Source organism: Pithys albifrons, chromosome 4 (assembly GCF_047495875.1).
Source record: "Pithys albifrons albifrons isolate INPA30051 chromosome 4, PitAlb_v1, whole genome shotgun sequence".
NCBI lineage: Eukaryota > Metazoa > Chordata > Aves > Passeriformes > Thamnophilidae > Pithys > Pithys albifrons.
This window is the reverse complement of record NC_092461.1, coordinates 82,458,665-82,479,672: the sequence shown is the minus strand read 5'-3', so window position 1 is coordinate 82,479,672 and position 21,008 is coordinate 82,458,665. Positions and strand designations below refer to the sequence as shown.

At 38.4% G+C, this 21,008-nt stretch overlaps 1 protein-coding gene across 1 annotated transcript in view; it reads left to right on the top strand.

Moving 5' to 3' along the window:
• The window catches only part of PIEZO2 (piezo type mechanosensitive ion channel component 2), a 306,402-nt gene that overhangs the window by 172,926 nt on the left and 112,468 nt on the right, over positions 1–21,008 (top strand). The window contains exons 5-7 of the mRNA XM_071554837.1: positions 2,983–3,145; positions 17,409–17,619; positions 20,260–20,473. Of these exons, the coding sequence (XP_071410938.1) occupies positions 2,983–3,145; positions 17,409–17,619; positions 20,260–20,473 (588 nt within the window). The remainder of the gene's footprint in view (positions 1–2,982; positions 3,146–17,408; positions 17,620–20,259; positions 20,474–21,008) is intronic.

Here is a 21,008-nt window from a genome sequence, read left to right as displayed (position 1 = left end):
TTTACATGAATAAATTATGCTTTACGAGTCATAGATCAAGGGCTATGACCAGTTCATTGTACACTGTGATTCTTGCAGGAATTAAAAAAAAAAACCTGTTGCTCTAGGAGATCTCCTGAATAGGTTTCCTGTTCTTCTGTTTTAACTTTGTAGTTTGAAAGTCTGTTTTGGAGCAAAGTGCACAATGCATAGTCTGTTATCAAATGCAAATTATGACCATGTGTGAATGCGAAAAAGTGAGAAATGTTTGTGGAATGACGCAGTATTTACCATTCTTTTTTTGTACTGCCAGAGATAACAAGTTGGAATAACTGATTTTGTTTTAGCTTATGCTGTGAAAAACTGGGAGCAAATTGCTTGGGGTGGAATGAAGCAGTTTATTATTCTGCTTAGCAGAAGAATATACATTTCTCTATTTTCAAGTGAGCTTTTGTTTCTTTTTTAATTATCACATTGAGGTCAATTTGTTTTCCTTTTCCTGGGGAAATGGGAACAGCATACATTTGTGACTGGGTTTGGTGAATAAACTATTCATGTGCAGAATTTTTTTTCTGCTCTGTGGTTAAGTATCACTGTTCAGGTTTTCTATTGCTAGCCTGAACAATATGTTACGTCTTTCACAACGAAATGCTAAATGATTTTGAAAGATTAGAAACTCTTGGGTTGGAAAGAAATGTGACCTGAATCAGAGGCAGGGCTTCCACAGGGGTCTCCTGGGTTCTGGGGAGCGGGATACACGAAGGAAGACCCAGCATGGCTCCATGGGAGTACAGTGTGAGGAAGGAGAATCTGGTGCAGCTAAGAAGTGCTGGTACTTGAAGGCTACCTCCTTTTAATTTGTTTGAATATGAGTGGTTGAATGTGAAGGATCTCAGAAACAACGCAAAATTAATTTTTGATGAGATGCCAGACCTGTGTACAGAAAAAAATCACAGAAGTATTATGTAGAAGTAATCTGATCTTTTTTTCAATATGGGACTAGAAAATTTGTACTGTTCTTACATTAATTAATACCAGATTCAGGGTGTATTGCAATTCTTTCTAAAAAGTACCTAAGTGAAACTTTCAGAATCAAGAATTAAGATTCTTTTTTTTTACCAGATGTTTAGTACAACTGCTTTATAAGCAGATTTCAGAATAACAACCAGGATTATTGAAAAAATTCATTGATGTTATTGTGAAACCTGGATACACAGTTGTTGGGAATTATGTTCATTAAACATGTACTTTTTACTATTTTCTGCCGGAGTGCAGCCTTGACTAGCTAATCTTCAGTGATGGTAAGAGCCATGTTACTGCAGAACAAACAGGGACTCATGTCAAGATGGTATTTTCTGTAATGTTAACCAGATTACCTATGCTCTCATGGGCCACTTCACTCTACAGCACGCTTTGCTTGTAGCACTGCCACAAGAAGCGTGTAAAAATCTAGCAAGGACTTTGCCATCTAACTGTTTTACAAGCCTTTCAATTACATACTTAATTTTTTTTCTCTGCTTCAGTAGAACTGAAAGCCAGTTGCAAAATATTTTCAAGCTACTTAACTGCCATATAGTGCATTCATGGTTAAGCTTTTGAAACAAACATTAAAGCCAGCTTTCTGATCACTTACCTTATACCCGCTTTGGGCATATGTTATTTTGTAAGATACACATCAGTGGAAAAGCTGGGTCAGCAGCAGGGATGGAAATGTTGGATTTGATCTTGGACACATGAGCAGACCAACAAGGTTCCTGACAGTGGTTGTATTGTAATCACATTAGAGACTTTTTTGATACTCTATGCCTGCAGTTAATCACAGCAGTTGCATGTAACTCCTTCAAAAACAGGTTTTTTGAGGTTTCAAAGCAGCAAGTGTTACAATGAAGAAAGGATAGAGGTGATCTCTTCTTTTGCATCTATAAAACAACCTATTAAGTTTTCTACCAGTTCTGTCTATCAAGAGCTACTCTAGGGCACTCAACTATGCCCAGGGAACTATACGGATTCCTCTGCTGTCCTCAGAACTGATTACAGACAAAAAGACCTATAAAAAATAAAATTAATATTGGAGGGCATATTTAACATATGTTAACTTCACACTTTCAAATAATTAATATTATATCCTCTCATTAATAGTTAAAAGTTTAGTATGTGCATGCAGCAGTTTAATAAACTGTTCCTGGTGTCACTAAACCAGAATTCAAGCGCTCCCTTTTAACAGTGAACTACATTTAGACACGACATGAAGTCATCCATAAAGTCATATTTCCTATTATAAACAATTAAATCTGTACAATAAAACAGTGCAATTTTTTTCCTACATAAAAATCATCATGTCTTACAAATCTTTCAGAGGAGAAAAAATGTTTTCTTGGCAGGGATCAAACACATTAATTAGCATTAAACTTGTACTTAAATACCCAGAAACGTATTAAGATAGCTTGCTTGATTAAAATGTATAAACAGTTAACATAATAAACATGTTAAAATATTAAAGACTTTCTGGTTATTCCTCTGTATGCCAGGAAGTAGGATTAGGACACAATTAGGGGTGACGTGAATGCTGTCTTGTCTGGGTGGACATCCTCATCCTTGGTGGACCTGTATGCTGTTTTCTTTGAAAGGAGTTCCAGCAAAGGGATTGGGCTTCACACACGTGGATCTTCTAGTACTCAGCTGAAAACTTTTGTGTTGAATTTCTGCATTGCTCTCAACAAAATTGTTTCAGAACAGGGTTAATCAAAATACTAGTATCACTAAAATATGAATATGCAAGCTCCCAGAGAATAAATACTTACTCTGTACTTCTGGAGAGCAAAAATATCTGTCTGTCTAGAGCTCCTTGATCATATTCCTATTTCTCATATTGTCAAGATTTCTTATTACTGAGGGTTTGGGATTTTTAATTTGCTTTGCGCTAATTTTCTGTTCCCATTGAAAATGTCATTAGAGGTAACTAATGTTTCTTTGTTTTTGTCTTTTTTTTTTTATCCCATACAGTGTAAAAGGAGCAGATGCTGGGAACGTGATCAGACTATTTGTACCAGACATTGGGATGTTCATTGCTAGTCTGACAATATGGCTCCTCTGCCGCAACATGTTTCAGAAGCCAGTAACGGAGGATGCAGCACAGTGCAACATGCAATTTGAAAATGAGGAAATGGTATCAAATAGATTATTTCTATCTGTATGGCTTTTAGTGAGCTTTGGTATTTCTGTCTGAAACGTGTTCTGAAATGGTTTCATGATGACTGGGTATGCTAAAAAGCAAACTTACTTTCAGGAAGCAAAATGATTGGTTTTAAAGTGCAAAAGTTAGTTATTATCTTGAGAAAACAAAGCAGAATATGAAAAGTGGTAGGTGTGCCACAGGATTTTTCAGATCATTTTGAATTAAGAAATGATCATGACAGTCAATCACAAGTTGTTCTTCACCAGAGCTGCTGGTTACATCTGACAAAGTTGTTCTGCTACACATAGTGCTTAGTTTCTTAGATAGCATCCCTATTTCCAAATTTTTTATCCAAGAGTAATGGCAGTATCTGAGTGATTATCAGAAATCACTCTTAAGAAAAGGGAAGAGAGACTGTATGAAGTTCATGGAAGAAGTTACCTAAAACTGTGGTCACCCTGAGTGAGCTTGAGGATGATGTTGGAAAATGACTTAGCTGGAAGTGCTGATATGTCTGCTGTGTGTTTTACTAGTGGGAAGAGTAGCAGAGATACTTAATGCAGAAAAACCCACAGAAAGAGGAAAACAATTTCATAACATAAAAAGCTGCAGTGGGAATTTAGCCCAGGGTGCAGAGAAATTCTTACCTAATAATCTTAACGTGATTTTTATCAGACTGTCTAGCATCCCTTGGGCCTCATTTTCTGTCTTCTTTTACATATGGCTGGAATGTTTTTTTCCTTTACTCTCAAAACTCCATTTGTAGGGGAGACAATTTCAACTTGCTCATTTCAAATAGCAATTGAACTTTGAAGTGGGCAAAATATCTAGGGAGATCGGTTGCCCATTTTGGTGCCACTATATAGAGTAAAAAGAGGCCTCTCTGCATGTTGCCATGTTGTCTGGATTGTGGCAGTGCCAGAAGCTGGTCAGGTTTCTAGCACATGAGAGATCAGTATCAGAACTGTGCTTTATACTCAGTTGCAGTTGGAATTCTTATGGGCTGTTCTGGCAGCTGAGGATTGCCTGAAGGCTGTAGCTTTTTAACTACACATTGGAGGACATGTAGGCTTGGTCTGATGAGCGAATGCAAGGCTTTGTGTCTTCTGGAACCTGGTTTTATCAGCTTTAAATCTGCTTTATCGTTGGAGCTGTGCAAAATGGATTTAGCAGCAGGCCAGAACCTGGGGCTATCCTCAGAAGTGGAGCTGTCTGAAGTATTAAGAAGTGTGGCTTGTTAGCATGGGTTGTGTTCAGCCCTCTTAAAAGAATTTCATTTTACTAAAGTGGGCTCTAGCAGACTTCTTTGAAGCTCTTGATCTCCTGAAAAGAAAGCATGCACATATATAAAATAGGAGTAATGTGATGGCAGAAATACAGAAGAAAAATAGAAAGTCATGCTTAGGTTCCTCTGAACCTAGATGATGTTTAGATACTCACTTTTAATTTGCTTCAGAGATGAGCCTGAGTCTGGAGTCTGGGTTAAAGGAAGCTCAGTCCCCTGGAGGGGATGGGTGCTGGTTTCCAGGCAAGGTGCAACAGTCATTTCACTGGAGTGTAAGAAAAAAGCTGAGCTAACAAACACTGATTACATGGCACAGAATGTAGCTTTATATTTGACTGGTCCTGGACTGGTGACCTCAAGGCAATACACTAATGCAACTTAACAGTCAAGACTATTCCATAAAGAAGAGTAGGAAGGAGAAGAAAACTCTGACTGCAAAGAAATATTTATACTGGGCAAATAGAAACATGTGTAAATATATTTCACTTCTTCACATCAAAACCCAGCGAATATTATTCATGTTTTGTAAACTGTATGTATTGCAGCATATTTAGTGAACACAGCAGGTGTGTTTAGATTTAGTGACACCCAAAACTATAGCACAGGCATTTCTAAAAAAAAAGGATAATATTTTCTGTTGTGTGAGGTGATCCCAAATGCTTTAAGAAATTCTGATCTTCACAGCTGAAATGACAAATCTGCATCAGAGTAACCTGCTTGTTTTTTAAAGAGCACGTGAAATGGAGAGTGGAAAACTAAATACCTGTTAAATACATTTTTCCTAATTTCAGTTTTGTCTTTCTAAGTGGCTGGAATAATTTCTGTTATTTAGGAGGAACCAGCAGAAACAGCTAAATCTGCTAGGAATATGTATTTGGCAGGACTGAGTGTAAGAAACCTAATGCATATGCAGAGCATGCAGCTGAGCATCTCTATTTGGGAGAATATGGGCACGACCTAAAATGAGTCCAAACTGTGAAGGTTTCACATAATTTTCAATTCTTCCTAGGTGGACTACACTGGAAAAGTGAAGACAAAGTAATTGACCAGTTCTTTGAATTCTGCTTTAGCCACTGATGCCTGTGACTGTATGGTGTTGCAGCTCATTACCTGATGCTGGAACTCCATTGAATTAGAAAACACAAAATGAGTTGCAGCAACAACTGTCCTCCAAAGAGACATTTCAGGAAAATTATTGAGCTTGATGTGTGCCTCCAAGCAAAATAGACCCAAGTTTGTTAGAAGAGCCCCATATCCAACTCTAGAGTTGAAGAGCTTTTGCTGAGGCTCCCTACCACCAGTCACCAGAGATTCATGGAACGAGATTTTGTTAAGAATGCATCAGCTGATTTGAATAGACTTAGCAGAGCCATAAGGGAGGTAATTTTTCAGGTTGCTAGATGCCTGGCCCCACAGATGGTTCTATAAATCAAGAAATCAGCACTGTGAATTTCAGTCAAAAGCAGAGTGTCTTGCAGCTTTACCTTTTTGCATTAAATTATTTACATTGAATGATTCTCAGACCTCTTTGCTTTAGGGAAGAATGAAATACTATCAAAATTAATTGAAAAGGAAAGGTTAATCTACTGCTCCTTCCAAAATTTCTGTATAGGAAAATCTATTAAATAATTGGTTTAGTACTGCTAAAATTGACCTTTTCAAAGCTTTATGTGAACCCTTCACATTTCAGGTGATATATGGGCATACTGAAAAATGCCTGGAGTTGAGTAGCAGTTTGTGAGACTCAGTTATGTGCTGTATTTGACCATGGCAGTAATCTCCAGAAACCAGCCATAGAGTACGATAGATCAGGTTGCCCATGAATTGAGATGAAATTCAAAATAAGAAAAAGTATCAGAATCCAAATTGAGGACAACAAGGATTTATTGAAAAATGGATGTCTTTCTCCATTACCCTGCATCCAACTTTAACAGAAACAGAACTCCATCACAAAAGTATATTCTACAGAACAGAACTTGGGAGGAGGAGGCTATGAGGCAGTGAGACTCTCAATTATTTGTAAGTAATGCTATCCCAGGAATAAGCAGGAGTGTGGTTTTAATTAACAGTGAGTCATGAAGTAGTATGGTCTGCCAGATACCAGGCTGCAGTCCAGCTCATTACCACCCCTAAATGGTTGCACACTTGGAGCAAACATGTCTGCAGGCCCTTTTTATTAGGGCTCAGAAAATTTAAAGCAGGTGAATTCAGCTGGAGACAGGCCCAGATTGGAAATGCCGAAAAGCAAAATGCCAGTCACAAGGTGTAAAAGGTGGAAGAAAATAAGAAAGAACAGTTAACTCACAGCTGCAGCTGAAAGTACGACATTTTTGATTTGCTGCAGATGGCGGTTTATGTGCCAAAATGCAGATACAGTATATACAGTCTGATAGGTATTAGAAAGGAAGTAGCTTTTTCTCGAGACTGTGGATGAATTGCCTAATGTTCTAAGTGACAGTGTCAGGGAGGAGAGTCCTTCTGCAATTGCACAACTTAAAGTTTAGAAGAAGTGTTGATCTTAATTTAAAAAAAACAGTTGTAGTCTTCAATGTAACTTCTTCCCACAGCATTTGCTGCCTTGCCCATTCAAGCTTGTTTCTCATTTGTGATCTGCTAGAAAGCAGATTGGACCACTGGGTCTGTATTTTGTCCCATAATCTGAGGCAAGCTTGGTTCCAGAGCCTCCACCCCTCTTCTTTTCTGCAGAAAGCAGAGATTTGTTTGGGATCACAAAAGAGAAAAAAAAAAGAAAAAGAAAAAATTGCTGTAAAATTAACTAAAGTTTGAGAAGGCTGTGAGGATAGCTTGGCTTGGAGTCAAGGTAGTGGGCTGGAATCAGGGGGACCAGCATGGTTCTCACTTTGACCACAAACTTGGTTTGTGTCCTCAAGTCTATTACTTCATCTGTCTCTCTGCTTCTGTGTCCCTTGGAACATGGAAGCAGTACAAATGCTCGTTTTCCTATCTTTGTCTTTGTAAACAGTGACAGGGCCATTTGGCCTACGCCTACACTGGGCACGTAGTACATCGAGAGCTCTCATTTGGTCCAGGCCTCCAAACATAACTGCAGTACATACAGGACAGAACAGACAGGCTCTGAGAACGGCACACATCCTACACCTTGTCCAGGGACATTCTAGCCTAGAAATTGCTCATTTAGACCCTATCCTGAAAGTAGGTGATACCTGCTGAATAAGGACAGTAGCAAGTAAGAGAATATCCTTTTCACCCCATCTCCAACATTAAAATTTATCCTGGGCTCTCCTAGTGAGAGTATGACTTTAATCCTAAAACATGTGGCTTCAAATCCCTTCCAAAAAAGTTGTTTATAATTATAGCTATTCTGGATAATCTTGTTAAACATATAATTACCCAGACCCTTTTAAAAGCTCATTAATTTCTTGGCTTCAGTGGCGTCATGAAGTAAGGACTTCCACAATTTAATAAGTGCGCTCTGATTTTATTTTTAATTTAACACTTTGATTTTATGGAAGGTCCCTTGTATTACATGTTATAAAACAGATTGAAATGGTGTAAGGGAAATCAAATGTATTTATTATCTTCCATATTTGTCCTTTTAAAGGCAATAGATCTCTGTTCTTTTTTTCCAATTTCTTCTGTCATTTTAGTTACTTTTTTTCTGAACAAGCTATAGTTCTGCAATATTCTTTTGAGCTACAGGCATCACAGTTTCTCAACATTTCAAGCAAAGTCTTATTGTGGATTGAAATTGTAATATTATGACATTTGGTATGAGGTTCAGAGATTTTGGGGTTGAACAATTCTACTAGTGTATCACCTACATGGATATCCTGTATAATATGGATAATTAGTTCAGCGTAGAGCACAGCTCTGAGAAAGGTCTGATGTCCCAGTTTTTGCAGTTGCTAACACCTTGCCATTTTTCTTTCCTTCGGGTTCAAATATCTCTTTTGAGCAGTGTACAGTGGGGCCCATGACCTTGTCTGCATGACCATCCCATTTTTCTTAAAGCCTGTGAAAGGAATATTTCTACTAAGATGGTTTATTGGTTTGTGTTTAACTTAATTTGATTTTCTTAATATCAAATATTCACCTGGCCTGATCAGCTGTCAGTGATTTGGGACCCTTTGACCCTGATTTCTCTAAATATCATCTTTTTATAGGCAACTTTTTCTCCTTCAGTATTTTCATCTCTTCAGAGAGAGAAAATTCTGGATATTGTCAGAAATATAGTGGAAAAAGAACTTCTTAGAGAGGATTGGAACTTTTAGGCTTCTTTGAGCTGCCTGATGACACCTCTTTTCTTTCTCATCTTTTTTTCTTTTCATAGTCATCCATATCTAGCACAGCATTGGGCTTACCTTTTTTCAGTTGGTTATAAATGTTACTTTGGTTGTGACCTCTGGAGAGCAGGTCCAAACCCACTTGGTCTTAGTTTGCTTTGAACATGGTGCAAGTAGGATTTAATACCTTATTTCTCTGGTTTAAAAAGAGTAGATGAGGCTCCCTTATCTCTTTGCTTGTGATGTTTGTAGTGGTGAAGTTTGCCAGACCTTACACAGCTGCCTCCCGCAGTAACAATTCTCATGCATCTCATCTTAACTAGGGTCAAAAGTTTAGAAGGTACATTAGCTTCTTGGTTTGATGCACATGTCTTTGGATAAGTCTTAACAGAAATACGTAATTATACAACAGCAGGCTACAGCTATGTAATGTTACATAGTGCAGTGCATTATGTATCACCAAGTGCTGTCAGCATGTTGGGCATGAAACTTCAGTATGGACTTGTCCTGTTTTGGTTACAAACATGACTTGATGCAATTCTTCTTGTGGCACTCTTCACTGAGGTTACTAACAGTTTTCCAAATTTTGAGACGCAGAGTTATTAACCAGGAGCTGAAAATCCTGGAATACTTGTGCCTTTGGACAGCCTAAGTGATGAACAATGCAGAACAAGAAGGAATCTCTTGGCTCATGGAACTCAGTCTGTTGCTATTGCAAGCAGCTGTACACACAATTCCCTCCTGAAGGTAGGAAGCACCATCTTGAAAACAGGACAGTTTTTCTTCACCCCATTGCTCCTGAAATGACTCTGTTCTGTAATTTTGCTTTTCTGGCGGTTAGAAAACATCTCACTTAGATTGTACATGTATTCATAGCTGCATTATAGCCCTTTTGAGGCAGTCCCGTGGTGTAATGGTGAGCACTCCAGATTCTGGATCACAAGGTCATGAGTTCGAGTCTCAGTGGAGACCGTCCCCTGGCAGTTCAATGCTTCCCTGCCATCCCATCCTGTCACATCTCGGATGCTCAGCAGGGTCAGCCCTGGTTAGTTCCGGGTGCTGTAGACAGTCCTGAGGACTTCGCTGTCACTGTCCAAGCTCGCTCAGCCATGGCAGATGGACCTTGGGACTTAAACGGTGGGGCCAGGGCTGTGCACGCTGTGCCTCACCTAAAAAATCCACTGCGCGGGCTCGAAGGGCACACCCCCATGTGGGAAGAGCCCTTCCCAAATCTTCGCTCACAAAGTTTGGCCATATGTATAGCCCTTTTAGTTCTTCTGCTCTTTTGCTTCAATATACACTGTTTCCTTCTCTGGCATTTATGTCTGTGAGAGTTTGGGAGAAAAAAAAACAAACATCTTTCTTTAAAGTTTGTTCTGCAAGGCAAAAGAAGATAAGTAATTTTGGATCCTCTTGTAGGTTAGGAGTTCTGTTCATCCTATTAATCTGAGGTTCTTCAGAGTGGTACTGGAGAAGTAAAGTACCCAAGCTACTTCAGTGTGAGCTGAGGCAATACTAAAATTAACCACAGCACCACAGTTGGACTATTTATCAACCTTCTTAGCACAACGCATAATGTTACAATGTGTGTATTCCTTGGGCCAGGGATTACTCCATACGGGTGCTGTGCAGCTTTGTATACCTGCACTAGTTTATTTAGAGTTTGTACTGAATTGTGCCTTGTAGTCATAACCCAACTCTTCCTATTCCCTTTTCAGTAAAAAAAAACGTATTTAGTCATCTTAGGCCAAACCACCAAACTGCCTGTGTGTGCCCCTCTCTTTTGCATTTGGCTTACATGCCTGACAGCTTTTTGAAGTCAAGATGTGAAACTGTGTTTGCATATTGGCGAAGTGAGTCTTGTGCTGAAACCACTTGGTGTTTGCTCAGGTGCAATGAGTACATTGGGAAGTGAAATAATCTTTGGCCCTCTCAGTACAATATGTATTGTGTACAGGATTTAATGAGTTACCTTCCTGTTATCACAGTTCAGAAATGTGCTTATCTTTATTTTTCATTTCCTCTGAATCTCTATGTGCTTCTGGTAAATAGATGATCTTTTTTTTGTAATGAATGACTCTTTCCCACAGGAGATTTTACTGTGGAAGTGTATGTATGTCATTCATTACTATAAAACACTGCAAACATATTGAAAGATATTTCTAATAGTACATCACTGGCAAATTTATCTAGTACTGTGTAGGCCTTTAACCCAAGCTTTATCACAGTTGAAATGTATTAGTGATAAATTTTTTCTTTAAGATCTGTATGACTTACAGTTAATTTAGGATATTTCTCTTCAATGATTCAGTTGAGTAATATAAAATATTACAATAAACTGTTAAATTCCAGAATGTCTCTAGCTCATTAATATCACACCTATCAAAATGTTTATTACAATCTCACACTTGATTAGCTCAGGCCATTTAGCAGGATGTTTCCCTGAAGTCACCCAATTTTCTTTTCCTGTCCTGGCTTGCAGTTCGCAGCCTTCCCTCTCTGCACAACCCCATGTGTATGTGGTGTAGTGTTACCCTCTGGATTCCTGTAGACCTGCCCAAGCTTCCTTGTGAGCACCCCACATGCCCTCACACAAGATGACCTTAAAGACATACTCTGCTGAGCAGCTGTATTTCTATAGGGATCAAGTTGAATGACGTGGGAATTCTTTATGTGGAAATGTTTGAAACTATTCTGTGGCAGGAAAAGCAGGGACATCCGATTCTCACAAGCTGTTCCTTTCAGAACAACAGGGAGTTCTTCTATGCTTTCTTGCAAAATTGGAAATTCAATAAATGATTGCCTTAACATGGCTTAGTATTGACTGCAGGTTAAAACTACAATCATTTATATCACATTAAGGACTTGCAGTTCCTTTGATGGTAAAAGAAGTAGCAGTGAAATTTCTTTTCCGGCTTTTGTGCTTACATCTGAGTCTGTCTAAAGAATACTGTGCTATTTTGATTATTTTTTCTATGTGAACACATGTATGTGCTGCTTCTAAAGGCTGGTAGGTAATTAATTCCTCTTACTGCTGTAACTATCTCATAGTTAAAGGTTGGAGACCTCCGTTTTTTTGGAGGAAGTGACTTTTTTTTAGCAAATTTAAAAGTAGGAACACAGTCACATAATGATAGATTGCATGCGGCAGCTTAGGTACTATGGAGGCCAAAACAATGTGAGAGGAGAGAGAGTTTATTTCTATTGTTCTGCTGGTGTATTTGAATCAAAGAGCTTGTCTCAGATCATTCCTAAACCAGGACGTTCATTATGTGGGTTTTTACAAATGAGGATGAAGTCCAGAAATTTGGCCATAGTAATGCCTTGAACAGTCATGTAAAAGATGTCTAATTGTATCTGTGCTGCTTTATCACAGGTGTGGAACTAAAATATGATCTCTGATTAGAAGTAAAGGAATAGTTATAGGAAGTGCTATCTTGGAGAATCAAGGTTTTGCAGCAGCAGTGTCAGCAGGGTGCTGTGTGTGCCTTGGGCCATGTAAACTGTGGGGCTGCATGGAGACAATCCAGGCCAGTTTAAAGAAACTGGCGTGGCTATCAGCAGCAGGGGTTACAAGTCCGTACTGATGTCTGGGATGCTATCGCTAGAAAAGTTCTTGTGAAGATTAATTCCCATTTTCTGAAGGAGATAAGACCATGAGGGTTGTGTTATGGCTTGCTTGCTCTTGTATTCTTGCAGAGTGGGCACAATTGTCTTTTCTGCGAGCCAAACCATGCACCTTCAAGCTGATCTAGATCATGAAAGCACATCTCTGGTACCACCAGCAATAAATAGCATGGTGTACATAATGTATGACTCTGTCCTCCTGTCAAACCTACGTACCTGTAGCAGTTTGGGTAAGGCTTGGTGAACTTAACTGCATGTTTTCCTCAGGCTTAGCTTTCATTTTCCCACTCCTCTCTGTTTGTTTTCTTGTTCTGGGTGGGAGGAGATATCCAAATACTGAAAAGAGGTTATTTTTACAACATTTATGAGCCAAATGGAAGGAAGAAGCACCTGAACTCCTATGAACTTAGCAGTGCATGCTTGAGAGGTCCCAATAATTAATGCAATGCATTCACAGGAGTTGTGTGCATTCTGAGACCAGCATATCCTTAGTTGTAATAATGCTGGTTAGTTAAATTTTATTGCTGTTATTTGAATCTTTGAAGGGTGTCATTCCTGTCTCCTCTAGAATGAAAAAATCAATAAATGAGCAAATTTGTATTATTGTATTACAGACACTATACCATTAAATGTAGGTACAAAGCAAGGAGTGTTCTGAAACAAGAATGAGTTTTAGGTTGGAATTAAGGCTTCCCATTAGTAAATACATCTCTGGGGCTAGAGGATATCTCTGTGCAGTAGTGTTTATACTGTACCAGATGAAACATTTAAAAGTTGAATGTTGGAAAAGCAGCCCCTAAAGTACCTAATGGACATTCTGGCCCTGGCCACAATAGTAGCTGCCATAGCTGCCACAGGAGCTGTTCTGTTCCCTTGCCTGTTCTCTATCTCAATTTGGCAGTTTAAAAAAATGTTGTACATAAATACTCACAGGACTTCCACATGATTGCTAAAAAACCTAAACTGCATTTAGTTTGTTTATAAAAAGTCCTGGGGCCCTGCTTTGCGTAGCAAAGGTCATGAAAACACATGTTTATGGCTTCACAAATGCTCTATACTCCTTGAATGGAGAAGTTTATTTGATTTAATCAGCATCCACTGGGATCCTGTAATTGCATAATAGGTAATTTATTATGGAAGTAAAAGTATTTTTTTAACTGTAGCCTATGTAGCATGGGTTTGTAGCATTAGACTAATCCACATAGTAAAAAAGAGCTTTGCAAAACAGTCTGACTGGAGTAATGGTGTTCTGAGATGAGCGTGTACTTGTATGGTTATATAATCATCAGAAAATGTTAAAACAAGAAGCACATTATCACTATGTTGGGTGTAAAAACTGTTAACTGTTTGCCTGCCTTCAGCAATTTAAAATGCTCAATGTGTGAAACTGGAAATCAAGTCCAGATAATCCAGTCAGAGGGTGGTGAATATGAGAGTGGGGGAATCCAAGGTTTGTCTTTTTGGCATACACTGGAATGTGGCTTTTCAGCTCCTTCAGGAAAGGGACATGGCTCTTCACCTTGGATACTGAATTACAAACAGATAGGTTTATATATATATATATATATATATATATAAAGTCAAACATAGTTGTTTAACTGTCATAGTCTTTTTGATGAAATCATCATCAACTGAATCATGAATGACAGAGACAGAATAAGGACTATGGTACTGTTCTTGAAGGAACTTGCAGATAGGCAAGAGCGAGATGAGGAATTTAACCGACCTCTTGCAGGTAGCACACTAGTGCAAAGCCTGAGTGTCTGAAACCGGGCAGTCCTTGCACAGCCGTATCATTGATAATTCCAGCTGTGCCAAGAAGTTGCAGAACAACATGCACCTGTTCTGAGAAAGCTTCTGGGACTGCATAATATGGTTGTTGATGATGACCCCATTTGTTGGCTTGTCCTAAACTGAACAGAGAGGTTGAAGAGCTCTGCCTCCAACAAACATGCAGTTTTAGAAGGAAAACTGGGGAAATGAGTTTGATATTTGCTGAGGTTCTGAATACAGTTTTCTTTCCAACTTCTATGATCTCAGTAACACCAGAAGTTTTTCTACATTCCCTGTAAATGTTTTTGGCATCTTAACTTTCTTGCCGAACTTGGAATTAATAATTTAATATCTAAATAAAAGTGGAAAACCAAGGAAAGTTAACTTGTTTGGTAACTCAGCAACTTGCAAGCTTTGAACTATGCTTAAAGTGCATAAGCCTCAGTCCAAGGAAAGTTGGACTGTCATCTCCTCAGCTTTGGTTATATCCTGGTCCAGTGAAATACTCTCTTCTCTAATGCTTCTCCGTGAGCGTGCTGTGTCATACGTGTCACTACTAGATTATTAATACTGAACTCTTAAGGCAAAATGTAGCCTAAAGGTTCTGTAGATCAATGAAGCAAGAGTGATTAGTCTGGTAAAGTTAGAAAAAATATGGTCCTAGTTATGACAGAATATCCAAAGACCAATTTTGAGAAGATGAAGGTATGAATTTGAGCATTTGGCACTAGAGGTTTGGGAAGCAGGTGGGGGTAAGAGACAGAAAAGGATATCAAGTTCCACCTTTCACTGGGATGTTTTTATGTGTTTTCCTTCTGTATCCTCTTTTTTATTTTATTGTTTGAAGGTATTTTGTGTTTTCCTCCAATTTATGCTTAAAAATATCTTGATTGTGTTAATTTTCCCCACATTTTCCCTTCTGCTTGGAAAACACTGTATTTTCTTTTGTAACTTTTCAGACTTTTATTTCCTGTCCTGCTGATGTATAATTGTTATATCAGCAATTTTAAACTGTAATAAATATATAAATCCTGCCTTCATGTTTACATAGATTCATAATATTCAAAGAGATGTGAATCCTCACAGCCTCCCATGAAATAACTTCTTTATTTTGAAATGATTCCTATACCTTTTTAAAGCAAGTCTGTGTTTAAATGCATATTGTCTGCAGCAACCTGAACGCACTAGGTGAAGACGCAAAGGTGTCCATCACGTAGACCCATCTATAGTAAGCGTGCTATTTCATAGCCTTTAAATGTCCACTGATCTCACTCACTCTCTTTGTTTGAATATGGACACTATTGAAGGTTTCGCTGTTCACTGGTCATGTTGAACTCAAGCCACAGAGCACTACAACCAGTCCAGGAGGAGCAGGGTGGGACCCAAAAGGACTAGATGAGGAACAGGTTAATCTAGTAATTATGACACAAGCGGAAATGATCTTAACTTTTGCCTTTTGTTTCATTTTCCCACTGAAACAGCTGAAGAGGTGAAAGTAAGGGCAAAATGTATTGTTCAGCCCACTGTGAGCTTGTCTATGAATATTTAATATTTACTATCCTTTAGATAGGAAAGGTCCTGTCCTTCAGATAGGAGCTCAGATAGGAGCAGCAGTGGTAAATGGACAGAACTCCTCTTTGTGCTGCATGGCTCGAAATGTGATGACTGCATGTTTGCATGCCAACTCTATTGTTTTGCATAAGGATCTAATAATTCAGATATTGAGAGCTGTATAAGTGAATGGTGACAATAAGAAAGCAGTTGAAATTTTACTATAGTCTATTTAAAATAGGTATAGCTAAAGAAATAACCAGATATGTCCAAGACCAAAGGTAGCTTTTCCAGATCAGCCCTACCGTATTTAATACCGGTTTCATTGTCTGTAAAATAGAGACTCTTGAGAATAAGCAGGCTTTTTTTTTGTTCCCCCACCCACCCACCCTCGGAATTCACAGCATATTAATCCTCTAAAGTAAAAGGAGATAGCTGGCAGCAAGCTCAGAGGTGAAACGCAAGAGTCTATAGGGAATTTTTTTCCTTTGGGAATTCAAACAATGTAGTAGTACATAAGAATTTGGTTAAGTAGGCTGAGAGTTCATCTGTTCCTATTGCAGTCTTATCTGTCAGTGTGGAATTTTTTCTGCCAAAGGTCACCAATAAATATAAAACTGCTATTTTGATGAAAAATACCAATAGTCTCTTTTTCTTACTTTCACACACAGAGGTATGGCTTGGCCAGAACTAACGTTAGCTAATACAAATTTAAATTAGTGCCAAAGAAGCTATTCTGTATTACACCAAATGAGAACCTGGCTCAAAACTATGACTATTTTTTTAAAATATGCTCCTGCATCTCTGTGAGTGACTAATTTTTCCATAAATTGTATTTTTGTGGGGGCTTCTTGCTAATCCTGCAGGTTTTCACTATGTGGTGATGATTAGTTTGCATCACTCAATAGCTGTGTATGCATTCTGGTCTCCAAGATACAATGAAGACTTCATGGTGAAAACCACTGCCAAATCCTAACAAACTGCTCAAGTATAATGGGCCTTCACATGTTCCTTCTTTTCTTTTTTCCATTGTGTAGTTCTAAGCCACTGGTCTCATTTCCCCTGAAAAATTGTTGTAGATCACTCAAGCTTACACTACTTTTTTCTTGCTCACTTTTTCACCTTTTCTTTCACTTTCAGTTGATCTCACCATTTCTCACTGTCTCCCCAGTTCACTGCTTAGTGTATTTTTTCTCTCCCAAACTTTCCTTCAGTCACCAGTGAGCTCTCTGTTATATTATTTCAGGCCTTGTTGCCCTGTCTCAGATCACTCCTACTCATCCTGTTCTAGGTTTTGTATTTGAAGAAAGGGTTCATGGAAAAGGGTTTGAAAAGTGAGATTTATTGAGCAACATCAACCACAAAAGGACTTGTGCTTGCTGGAGCTTGTAACTGAAGCCATTGAAGCAAAGAAGCATTTAAAAGATAATAGATAGCAAGATGCGTATCTTGCTAAGAATGCAAAGCAAATGAAATTGCATATAAAAATGAACAGCAGCCTGTTGTGCATTTGTGGGAGGACTACAACCTTTCTCAGAGACAATGCTTAACATCCTTTTCTTTTGAGACAGATCTGAAGGGGAAGCCATCAATGCACAACTTTAGCTTTAGTACATTTTTCTTAGCTCTCTCTACTTGGGATAGTCAAAGATTGTAAGAAGACTTCACCATTAAATAATGTATGCGTAGTTTTTAATTTCCAATTCCTCTGTGTCTCCCTCTGTCTATTTTTCTTTCCTTCCTTCTCCTTTAGGCTGTAAGAGAAAAATTAGAGCCAGATGACGCTTTGATGTATGAAGAAGATCTGGATGATGAAGACTGTGGAGAAGCAGAATTTGAGGAAACCATGAAATTAAAACTGCTGCGTAGAATCGCCTCCCTAGCATCCAGACTGAGGGAGTTTATTGGCAATATGATAATCACCACTGGAAAAGTTGTTGTTACAATTTTACTTGGTTCAGCAGGTTGGTGAGATTGAAAAATTTCCTCAGGAGCCCATTAGATTATGCATTTAACGAATGAGTTTCAGCACTTTAGCACCTGTGGGAGTAACAATGGAAATTTTTAAAGCAAAAGAAATTGCTGCTGATTTTATTTAAACTAAATTTTGGCAGGTATTGGATTATGCTGAGTTGCTTCATTTTTTTGTACCAATACTTCGTGGCTCTGTCATTTTGTTTATGATTTTCACAGTCACTTTTATAATCAAACGCTGAATGGGGACTTATAATTAGTGAATATATGCTGTGTGTATGAGTATATCTACATATACATATTTATTTATTTTTTAAAGTGAATTTATAGATTTGATTCCATCATTTCCAAGTGTAAAAAGGAACTATATTCACCTAATCTTAAAAAAAATAGAAAAGATTATTCGGTTGACCATGTAGTGTGTAAAAAGAGTGATAAATAGACTTCCTGTTGGGTTTTGATGACTTTGGTGAAAGTAGCTGTTTTCATATGATATAGCCAACCTTTCTATAAGACATTTGATTTAGTAACATATAATCAGCTGCAGCCAGAATGGAAGTGTACAAACCACTGTAGGTTATAATTACACTGAATTCAAAATTGAATCAAGGAATTGTAAACTAGTGTTTACCTGCTTGCTTACATGTTTGAATTGAGTATTTACATATAAAGTATAACTGTATACTTAACAAGTAAGTATACCAGTATACGAAGTACAAAACAAGAGTACAAAAATGTTTGATACAGAATGATGAGGACTGATCAGGTGTGGTACCTTTAGTAAGGCAGACTCTTTCTTTAAGGTTAAGATTGTCTAACATCCTTCTATATAGCCAAATGCAAAGTAATAAATCTAAAAAGGGGGAAAAATTGCGGATCACCATGGGCCCTGACATAGGGGAAGAGAGATGTGATTTAAAAAAAAAAAAAAGCAAAAAACCAAACAAAATCCAAAAACCTGATGCCATTGTGCATATGTGAACATCATCCAGGGAGGGTGAAATAGACGGATCAGGCAGCTGTGACCGGGGCCAGTTTCTTCGGAGTGTTGATGGGCAGCTTGCCTGTGGAGCTCCAATGCAAGCCAAGAACTGGGAGGTTGTTCGGAGTAGAGTTACAAAAAGGACTTGAGGACTGAGAAGCCTGTATTCCAAAGAGCAACCTTGAGCTTGTTAAGCTAAATGCTTCCTTACTTACCATGCCAAAAAGATGAAGGGCGATTTGACTGTAGCCTGAAAGTACCGACAAAGTGATTCCATTTTTTAAGATACCTGATCTAGTAGAAGCAATAATGGAAGCCAACAGAGAGGTGGTAAAATTAGGTAATTCTAGACCAGAAATAAATTTCTTATTTTTCACAGTCAGAGTAATTGACCATAATAAACAATGTAGTTTAGGATACAGTTGATTCTCCTTCTCCAAGAGTGTTTAAATAAAGATGAAGTGTCTCTTTGAAAAAAAGAAGGAAATAGTTTGAGGCTTGAGGCAGAAATTACTGTGTGAAGTTTTACAGCACCATAGGTTAGAAACTTGGTCTAAAGTATGATGTGAAAGATATGATGGTGGAGCATGGGCAAATGACCGTGAATACAGTGCCTGAACTCAACTCAACCAGGGACTGACCCTTGGAGCACTGCCTACGAAAGACACATCATCCAGCACCTGGCAAGGGGCAAATCCTCCTGCTGGAGTGGCTGGCTCAGCTGCAGGGCCAGCAGGCACACTGGAGCTGTGGGCCACCAGGAGCCTGCAGGTCTGTCCTGAGGAAAGCAGCTCCTAAACATGTACTAGTAAAAAGCTTAAAATAAACTGAGGCAGGCACCCCTGCTAGCCTTGGTACTAATACTTTAGACAGTCCATTGGGCTGCTGTGCTAGCTGCAATCTCTTGTGTAATTTTGTCGTTGTTGCTACTCTTAGACGTGTATGTCTTTCCTGCTTCCTAATTTTACTTTGTAGGCTACTCACAGAGCATCAGGTCTCCTTCACCAGTTAGACATTTTCACAAGTGCATATATGTGCATGAGCAAAAACGATATGCACGATATATTAGCCAGGAGAGTTGTTGTCATATGTAAATAACAAGTTTCTAGAGTTAAATTTTTTTTTAAGAATTAAACATTTACTGATTATTCTGTAGATTTTACCTAAGTCTCTTACTTTCAGTATATTAATCAGGGGGTTTTGGGTTGTTTGTTTGTTTGTTTGTTTTAATAATTCAAGATATCTCAAGATTGAGAAGGGTTTTCACTCATGACATTTTAGCATCTTGTACTTAAAATTCATACTCCAGTGGTCTCAGGCAGTATTGGCTGTCCTTGCAGACATCTTTATATTTTTTCCTTGTTTTATGAAATATATTTACATAGAGAAGTTTTTGCCTCAGAGGAAGGTCTGGAGAGTGGGTGTGTTCTAAGTGCTAAGATCTGGAATAAGTGAATTGAACAACAAGAAAAAAAAAGATCCTACTTTTCTAATCTCAAAGTTAATAGCAGTATTTAGAGCCAAGTGGAATAATTAGCATAAACACTAATTGGATTAAATTTTTAATACACTTCTTGTCAAACCTAAGGTTTAACAAATGCTGATATTTGTCACACTTTTTCAACCCTCCATGTTTTTATTTTTGCAGGTATGATGGTGCCATCTTTGACCTCAGCTGTGTATTTCTTTGTATTTTTGGGCCTGTGTACATGGTGGTCCTGTTGCCAAGCATTTGATCCGCTGATATTCAGCTGTCTGTGTGTGTTAATGGCTATATTCAGTGCGGGACACTTGATTGGACTTTATCTGTACCAGCTGCAGTTCTTTCAGGAGGTTGTTCCACCAAAAGATTTCTATGCCAGGTGAGACAAATTCTTTTCCTGTTTAATTGTGGGCACATGATGCAGTGCTCTGTTACCACACGTTGGTACAAATGATCTTCCACATAATGCTTTGAGAAATTTTACATATAGCTTTGTGTTCAGTTTTGGAAGAGTCAAAGCATTTCAGACGGAGTGGTTTTGAATGATAGAGTGGTAAAAGTCCAGCCTGGGCAATTGCATGCAGAGAGCTGGAGGAGGCTAGAAGGGGAAGGTAACGTTGGTTTTGGTCAAAGTGCTCCTGAGATGTGTGAACGATTTGGCTAAGGCAGGATATACAGCAAATAGATGTCAGCATTGATACAAGGACAGTGTACACATGGACTTTTGGTTGTTTGGTAGAGGAAAATAGTGCTCTGAGACCTAATGTCATAATGTCTTAACTGGGACAAAACTGGTGCCATTCTTGTATGCAGAGGCTGAGGGCTGCTGGGGTACTTCATGTGCTGTGCATAAATTAGACTGTTAATATAAAAATACTCTCTTGTCACACAAAACATGCTGGTGTTATCTTCAT